This window comes from Hylobates moloch, unplaced genomic scaffold, assembly GCF_009828535.3.
Source record: "Hylobates moloch isolate HMO894 unplaced genomic scaffold, HMol_V3 SCAFFOLD_15, whole genome shotgun sequence".
In the NCBI taxonomy this organism is placed as follows: domain Eukaryota; kingdom Metazoa; phylum Chordata; class Mammalia; order Primates; family Hylobatidae; genus Hylobates; species Hylobates moloch.
Genome location: NW_026652290.1, coordinates 93,302,871 through 93,311,580, shown reverse-complemented (window position 1 = coordinate 93,311,580; position 8,710 = coordinate 93,302,871). Strand labels below are relative to the sequence as shown.

Genomic DNA, 8,710 nt, shown 5'->3' with positions numbered 1-8,710 from the left:
ACTTGAGGTTAGTAGTTCGAGATGAGTCTGGGCAACATGGTGAAACCACATCTCTACTAAAAAAATACAAAATTTAGCCGGGCATGGTGGCGCACGTCTGTAGTCCCAGCTATTCGGGAGGCTGAGGCAGAAGGATCGCTTGAACCTGGGAGGCAGAGGCTGCCGTGAGCTGAGATCATGTCACTGCACTGCAGCCCGGGCAACAGAGCAAGACTCCATCTCAAAAAACAAAAACAAAAAACACAGGGTTGGCAGATGTGGTGGCTCACACCTGGAATCCCAGCACTTTGGAAAGGTGAGGTGGCGGGATCACTGGAGCCCAAGAGTTCGAGACGAGCCTGGGCCACATATGAGCTCTTGTCTTTATAAAAAATCAAAAAATGAGGCGGGAGGCTCGCTTGAGCAGATGGGCGATCTCCGCTCCCTGCAGCCCTGACCTCCCGGGCTCAAGCAATAGGCCCACCTCAGTCTCCCGAGTAGCTCAGACCACAGGCGCACACCATCATATTCGGCTAATTTTTAAATTTTTTGTGGAGACTGGAGTCTCGCTATGTTGCCCAGGCTGGTCTCCAATTCCTGGGCTCAAGCGATCCTCCTGCCTTGGCTTCCCAAAGTGCTGGGATTACAGGTATGAGTCACCGCCCCCCGGTCGGGGGTTGACAATTTTTGCAAAAATGTGGAACATTTGGGATTTTCATTTCTAAGATTATCCTCCTTGCGCCGCTCCCTGCTCCCCCACCAAATAAAAAAAGAAAAACAAATAAACAAAACGAAAGCCCTTTTATGACTACAAAACCGAAACGTCTCATCTGCGAGGTCACCACTTGGAAGGCACTGTCACGAGCCCTCAGCCTTGCGATTCTTTAACCAGCATTCCTGAAACCTAGGTGTCCTTAGCATTTTTCGGTTTCTACAAACAGCTTTTCAGGGAAGCTGGCTTTGGGGATGAGGCCCAAGGGAGGCACCAGGGGCAGAAAAGAGGAGCTCCTGCCCTCGTCCTCCGTGGCGCCCCCACCCCCACCGTCTCCCTGCAGCCTCGCCTCCGCCTCCGCCCCTCCCGCTTAGCTTTGATCAGCGCGGAGGAGCGCGTCCCGTGGTTGTCATGGAGACCGCCGGACTGCGGAGGCCACAAACTGTGCGAGAGGGAGGCGAGGGGCGGGGCCGCGGGAGGCCCGAGAGCTGAGCGCGGCGGCTGGGACGGAGCCAGGGAGAAAGAGGAGAAAAATCCAGGGAAGCACAACGACCTGGCTCTGCAAGAGAAAAACAACCTGAATAAGCCAGTAATTGTGAACAGGCCGCTCGCTGAGACCTCAACTTCCCCTAAGCCCCCACATCTTTTCTTTCCCTCTCGCCCGTCTCTTTTTTCCTCCGTTCCCTCTTTAAAAATTTGCCTGGTTCCTTTATGAGTTAAATAAGATAACATTTATTTATTTATTTGAGACGGAGTCTCGCTCTGTCGCCCACGCTGGAGGGCAGTGGCGCGATCTTGGCTCACTGCAACCTCCGCCTCCCAGTTCAAGCGATTCTCCTGCCTCAGCCTCCCCAGTAGCTGGGATTACAGGCATGTGCCACCACGCCCGGCTAATTCTTGTATTTTTGTTTGTTTCGTTTTGGTTTTTTTGTTTTTGTGTTTGTTTTTGAGACGGAGTTTCGCTCTTGTTGCCTAGGCTGGAGTGCAATGGCACGGTCTCAGCTCACTGCAACCTCTGAATCCTGGGTTCAAGCGATTCTCCTGCCTGAGCCTCCTGAGTAGCTGGGATTACAGGCATGCGCTACCACGCCAGGCTAATTTTGTAGTTTTAGTAAAGGCGGGGGTTTCACCATGTTGGCCAGGCTGGTCTCGAACTCCTGACCTCAGATGATCCACCCGCTTCAGCCTCCCAAAATGCTGGGATTACAGGCGTGAGCCACTGCGCCCAGCAATTTTTGTATTTTTTAGTAGAGATGGGTTTTTGCCATGTTGGCCAGGCTGGTCTCTTGGCTGGTCTCAAACTCCGGACCTCAGGTGATCCACCCGCCTCAGCCTACCAAAGTGCTGGATTAAAGGCGTGAGCCACGGTGCCCAGCCTGAGATGGAGAATTTTCAAAAGAGTAGAGACAGATCGGACCTAAGTTTTTAAAAGATGCCCCCAGCTTCTGGATGGGGCCTGGATTGCAAGCAGTGATGGGGGGGCGGGGAGCCCAGTGAGGGGGATTTGTACACATCCAGGCAAGAGTGGCTGCAAGTATTGTGGCTGTTAAGTGGTTAAATGGTTCAACACATTTAGAAGAATGGGATTAGCTGTGTCTTTAGCGTCAGCTAGTGTTTATGCTAGTGCCCAAGATCTGGTTCTAATACTAGATCTTCAGACCAGCCTCAGTTTCCCCATCTGTAAAAAGATGATCGATGGCACTGGCCTTACCATGTACCTTTGAGGATTCCTAACAACAAGGCCTATTCAGCATATCTCCCGATGCCTGGTTCCAAAGATGTGGACCAATGCCAGTCGCATGTACTGTAGCAGGAGGAGTCGTGGACAAAACCCCTCAGACACCGGGTTAAGGAAGGATTTGGCTTTTTTCGGCCGGGAGCTTCGGCAGACTCGCCTCTCAACTGCCGGGAGCTTCGGTAGACTCACGTCTCAAGAACCGAGCTCCCGGCCGAATGCGACTTGCATTGGTCCACATCTTGACTTTTTTTTTTTTTTTTTTTGAGACGGAGTCTCGCTCTGTTTCCCAGGCTGGAGTGCAGTGGTGCGATCTCGGCTCACTGCAACCTCCACTTCCCGGGTTCAAGAGATTCTCCTGCCTCAGCCTCCCGAGTAGCTGGGACTACAGGCACCTACCACCACGCCCGGCTAATTTTTTTGTATTTTTAGTAGAGACAGAGTTTCACCGCGTTATCCAGGATGGTCTCGATCTCCTGACCTTGTGATCTGCCCGCCTTGGCCTCCCAAAGTGCTGAGATAACAGGCGTGAGCCACCGCGCCCGGCCATCTTGACTCTTTGGTTGACACAAAAGGCAGACTATTCTGGATTCAAATCCAAACTCAACCACTCCCCCTGGCTGTGACTTTGAGAGTGTGGTTTTATGTCTTTGGGCCTCAGTTTCCTCAGCTGGCTAATGGGAATTGTATTCATCCTACCAGTCTCCTGTTATAGCAAGGATATCCTGAGTTCATTCATAGAACGCACTGGGAATGGTGCCTACTACATAGGAAGCGCCTCCTAAACCGTGCCTATCCTTAGCCATCTCATTCTTTTTTCGAAGTTGCAAAATATTTCACTGTAAGATACTACCATAAAATAGAGGCAGTCTCTACTCATGAACTTTTAGGGTTTTTTGTTGTTATTTGTGGGGTTTTTTTTTTTTTTTTTTGCACTTTTGATTTTTTGAGACAGAGTCTCCCTCTCTTGCACAGGCCGGAGTGTAGTGGCGCGATCTCTGCAACCTCCACCTCCCAGGTTCACGCCATTCTCCTGCCTCAGCCTCCCGCGTAGTTTGGGACTACGCACGCAGTACCACCACACCCGGCTACTTTTTGTATTTGTTGTAGAGACGAGGGTTCACCATGTTGGCCAGGCTGGTCTCGAACTCCTGGCCTCAAGTGTTCCACCCACCTAAGCCTCCCAAAGTGCTGGCATTACAGGCATGAGCCACCGCGCCTGGCCATGAACATTTAGGTTTATTCATCCAATCAAAAATATGTATTGAGCCCTGACCTGCCAAGCGTCACAGTGGGACTGTTGCAATAAGACCCCGGTATCCATTTCTCTACCCACGCATATGGGTGGTGTACGGGTACCGATAGTCGCGTGAATTTAAAATGCTAATCTATGGTGCCAGTGGCTCTCAAAAAGTAGAATCCACTAGCACACCCACCTCCAGGACTTGGCTGGAAACTTGCACATTTCGGATGGCAGGTTTGGGAACCGCTGCCTTTCAGGAAAGGTGCTGACGTGGGCCACTGCCGCTTCGCTGGGAAGCAATGGGCCCAGCTAGGCCCGGGGCGCGGCCGCACCCCTGTGGGGGAGGGGAAGGAGGCCGCCCCGAAGGGAGTGGACAGCCCCCCTGTCAGTCTTCCAGACTCTGGGAGTGTAAGATGAGACCGGGGAAGGTGGGCCTCATTCTGGCGGAGGGCGAGGAGGAACTTCCTGCCCGTGCGCTCCACGGTGCAGCGCTCTAAGCGCGCGGGCTGGCAGGCTGCGCCGCGTCAAGGTCAGCCTGGAGCTGGTGGCGGCCTGCCTGGGGGCGGGGGACCCTACTGGGGGGGCCGGGCTGGGGCCTCCCAGCGCCTCGGCCATATTGAATAGCCTCGGCTGGACCGTCTTTGTCTGCGAAGTCCTTTCCCAAGTTCCAGCCGCGTCCCTGGGGCCTGGGGCAGGAAGAGTCGCTGGCAGCCCGCGCGCCCCAACTTGGAGCTGGGACACCACGTTTCCAACTTGGAGTGGGCCTTGAGACCTTGGGACTGACCTCGCCCCCGGCTCACGTAGGCATCCTGGAAATTGATTCCCCCAAGTCCTTGGTCGGGGAGCCGGACTTGGTCAAGACTGGACTTGTTGCAGGCGCAGAGATTGGAGGCGTTGTCTTGTCCCTGGCTGGGGAGGTGAGACTCTCCGGTCAGCGTTGCTGGGACTCCCCCCATCCCAGTCCCTCCCTCAAGACTAAGGGCTACAGGAGTTTGTTGGGGCTCATTGCCCCCTCACCCCGGATATCACCCTGGAGATCTTAAAGACTCTCGAGAAAAGCCACGTGGGGGGCTGGTTCCCCTGGGGCTTCCTGCCGTCCCCCGACTGCCTCATTCTTTGGAGCGTCCCCGATGTCTGCAAAGATGTGGATTTGGACGTCCTCGTGGAAGCCCTAAAGCCCGTGGGGACATTTAAGAAGATCGGCAAGGTGTTCCGCAAGGAGGAGGACTCCACGGTGGGGATGCTGCAGATCGGGGAGGACGTCGACTATTTGCTCATCCCCCGGGAGGTCAGGCTGGCCGGGGGCGTCTGGAGAGTCATTTCTAAGCCCGCCACCAAGGAAGCAGAGTTTCGGGAGCGGCTGACCCAGTTCCTGGAAGAAGAGGGCCGCACCCTGGAGGACGTGGCCCGCATCATCGAGAAGAGCACCCCGCACCCGCCCCAGCCCCCCCAAAAGCCCAAGGAGCCCCGAGTGAGGAGGAGAGTGCAGCAGATGGTGACTCCTCCGCCCCGGTTGGTCGTGGGCACGTACGACAGCAGCAACGCCAGCGACAGCGAGTTCAGCGACTTCGAGACCTCCAGAGACAAGAACCGCCAGGGCCCGCGGCGGGGCAAGAAGGTGCGCAGAATGCCCGTCAGCTACCTGGGCAGCAAGTTCCTGGGAAGCGACCTGGAGAGCGAGGATGATGAGGAACTGGTGGAGGCCTTCCTCCGGCGACAGGAGAAGCAACCCAGCGCGCCGCCTGCCCGCCGTCGCGTCAACCTGCCAGTGCCCATGTTTGAGGACAACCTGGGGCCTCAGCTGTCCAAGGCGGACAGGTGGCGGGAGTATGTCAGCCAGGTGTCCTGGGGGAAGCTGAAACGGAGGGTGAAGGGTTGGGCGCCGAGGGCGGGCCCCAGGGTGGAGGAGGCCCGGCTGGCCTCCACCGCAGTGGAGAGCGCAGGGGTATCATCGGCGCCAGATGGCACCAGCCCGGGGGATCGCGTGGGAAACGCGGGAGATATCTGTGTGCCCCAGGCCTCCCCTAGGCGATGGAGGCCCAAGATCAACTGGGCCTCCTTTCGGCGCCGCAGGAAGGAGCAGACAGCGCCCACAGGTCAGGGGGCAGCCATCGAGGCTGATCAGGGGGGAGAGGCTGCAGATAATCAGAGGGAAGAGGCCATAGCTGACCAGCGGCTGACCAGAGGCCACAGGGCGCAGATAACCAGAGGGAAGAGGCTGCAGATAATCAGAGGGCAGAGGCCCCAGCCGACCAGGGGTCAGAGGCTACAGATAATCAAAGGGAAGAGGCCATACATGACCAGAGGGCAAGGGACCCAGCTGTTCAGGGTGCAGATAATCAGAGGGCACAGGCCCGGGCTGGCCAGAGGGCAGAGGCTGCATATAATCAGAGGGCAGGGGCCCCAGGTATCCAGGAAGCCGAAGCCTCAGCTGCCCAAGGGGCCACAGGAACAGCTCCAGGAGCCAGGGCCCGGAAACAGGTCAAGACAGTGAGGTTCCAGACCCCTGGACGCTTTTCATGGTTTCGCAAGCACCGGAGAGCCTTCTGGCACACTCCCCGGTTGCCAACCCTGCCCAAGAGAGTCCCCAGAGCAGGTGAGGCCAGGAACCTCAGGGTGCTGAGGGCTGAGGCCAGAGCAGAAGCTGAGCAGGGAGAGCAAGAAGACCAGCTGTGAGGCGAGGGCTGGAGACAGCCCACGGGCCCTCCCTCCAAGTGTGGGAGGGAGAGGTGCTCTTTCTGCCTCTGAACTTGAAAGTGGAGGTGGAGTGCTGGCCGCATCTCCACCTAACAACCCTCTTTATTCTCTTGTTAAAGTTTTGTTCATGCATTGATTTTTTAAAAATTTTTTAGAGACAGGGTCTCACTCTGTTGTCCAGGCTGGAGTGCAGTGGCATGATCATGACTCACTGCAGCCTCAAACTTCTGGCCTCAAGTGATCCTCCTGCCTCGGCCTCCCAAAGTGCTGGGATTACAGATGTGAGCCACCACACACACCACCTGATTTAAAAAAAAAAAATACTGATTCCTTGTAGCAACCCAAAAAATGTAAAGAAAGAATTCCATACAATGGGGTTGCGTCACCTATAGTTTTAATTTCCTCAAATGCAACTCAAGGTGCTCAGCTTGATAAAGGGAGAGAGGGAGGGCAGGGGAGAAATTGCCTCCTTTTCCCATCGCTTTTTTGCCTGCACACTTAACGTGGACTGCCTCCTTGGACTTAAAAAGGGCTTGAGCCAACATGCAAATAAAAAAACATTTATGAACTGATTTCTTAGCTTTGGACTTGACAACTGACGAATGCTCTGGGGGTGACCTGGCCCTTGCTGTCTGTTCCACTCCTATCCTTGATGATGGAGACACCTGTGTTTATGTTGTCACTTCGCTTGCCATCCTCATGCCCCTGGGCTCTGCTGGTTTGGAGGGGACAGGGCCCTTGGTTTGCACACCTCACCCGATCTTGGTTATAAGGTACAGTAAAAGCGTCTGAAAAATGCATTCAAAACACAGATTCTGGGGCCCTCGGCACCAGAGATGTGGATTTGCTAGCGGTGCCTGTGTGGCTCTGAATTCTGTTTGCATCAAGCTCCACAAACATCTGGGCAACCAGGCCCCTGGACACATTGAAAAATCATTGCAATAGGAAAAGGCCCAAAAGAGGGGCTGTGGTTGGCCGGGCGTGGTGGCTCACGCCTGTAATCCCAGCACTTAGGGAGGCCGAGGCGGGTGGATCACGAGGTCAAGAGATCAAGACCATCCTGGCCAACATGGCGAAACCCTGTCTCTACTAAAAATACAAAAATTAGCCTGGCCTTGTGGTGCACACCTGTAGTCCCAGCTACTCGGGAGGCTGAGGCAGGAGAATCTGTTGAACTCAGGAGGTGGCGGTTGTAGTGAGCCGAGATCGTGCCATTGCACTCCAGCCTAGTGACAGGGTAAGACTCTGTCAAAAAAAAAGAAAAAAAAAAGGTGTGTGTATTGTGCATTAATTGCTGCTGCTGCTTCCCCCCTCCCCGCCCCGAGATGGAGTCTCATTCTGTCTCCCAGGCTGGAGTGCAGCGGCATGATCTTGGCTCACTGTAACCTCCGCCTCCCAGGCTCAAGCAATTTTCCTCCCTCAGCCTCCCGAGTAGCTGGGACTACAGGTGTGTGCCACTACACTTGTCTAATTTTTGTATTTTTAGTAGAGATGGGTTTTCACCATGTTGGCCAAGCTTGTCTTGAACTCCTGACCTCAACTGATCCGCCCACCTCGGCGTCCCAAAGTGCTGGGATTACAGGCATGAGCCACTGTGCCCGGCCAACTGCTTCCTATAATTGGGAAGAAATTGGGTTGCTAAAGCCCTGTGGAGGTTAGGAGGAAGCTCGGGGCCTCTCTCTGTATTGCCTTGTGTCCCCACAACCCCCAGCAGTGAAAAACAGCAAATGACCACACTCTAGCCTTGCTGAGGGCAGGAGAAAAGGGAGTTCATGGAGGTCCAAGGGCCTGTCTATCTTCCTAACTGGTTGCAGGCCTGGCCTGAGTTTCTTATTTTTTTCTCTGGAAAGTAAAGAATTCTATCCCACCACCCTCCTTTTGTTTTTCTCTCTTCCATGCTTCTCCCTCCTTCCCTCCCTCCCTTCCCCCCTGTTCCCCCCTTTCCTCCCCTCCCCCTCCCTCCCTTCCTTCTTTCCTTCCTTGCTTTTTCTTTCTCTTTTTTCTCTCGCTCCCTTCCTCTCCTTCCTTCCTTCCTTCCTCTCTCTCTCTTTCTTTCCTTTCTTTTTCTCTCTTTTCTCTTTTCTTTCTTTCAAGACGGGGTCTGCCTCTGTCACCCAGGCTGGAGTGCGGTGTTGCAATCACGGCTCACTTGCACTCTTGGGATCAAGCCATCCTCTGGCCTTGGCTTCCCCGAGCACTGGGATTGTGGGAGTGAGCCACTGCGCCCCACCCCAGCTCTTTTCTGAATGGAGTGGTTACTGCTGGTGCTGCTTGCTGCCTGGCGCGCCGCATGGCCTTGCTAGAGCCCGTTTGTGCATGCTGGGGGATACTTGGCCGTGTAGTC

The 8,710-nt window shown here is 55.0% G+C and overlaps 1 protein-coding gene across 1 annotated transcript; it reads left to right on the top strand.

Annotated features, from left to right (window-relative positions):
• The first annotated feature begins 4,073 nt into the window (after positions 1 to 4,073).
• On the top strand, positions 4,074 to 6,938 carry CCDC8 (coiled-coil domain containing 8). The gene is given in 2 exon segments (XM_032177647.2): positions 4,074 to 5,843; positions 5,846 to 6,938. Coding segments are annotated over 2 exon segments (1,434 nt in total). The 5' UTR covers positions 4,074 to 4,909; the 3' UTR covers positions 6,346 to 6,938.
• Positions 6,939 to 8,710: the final 1,772 nt, after the last annotated feature.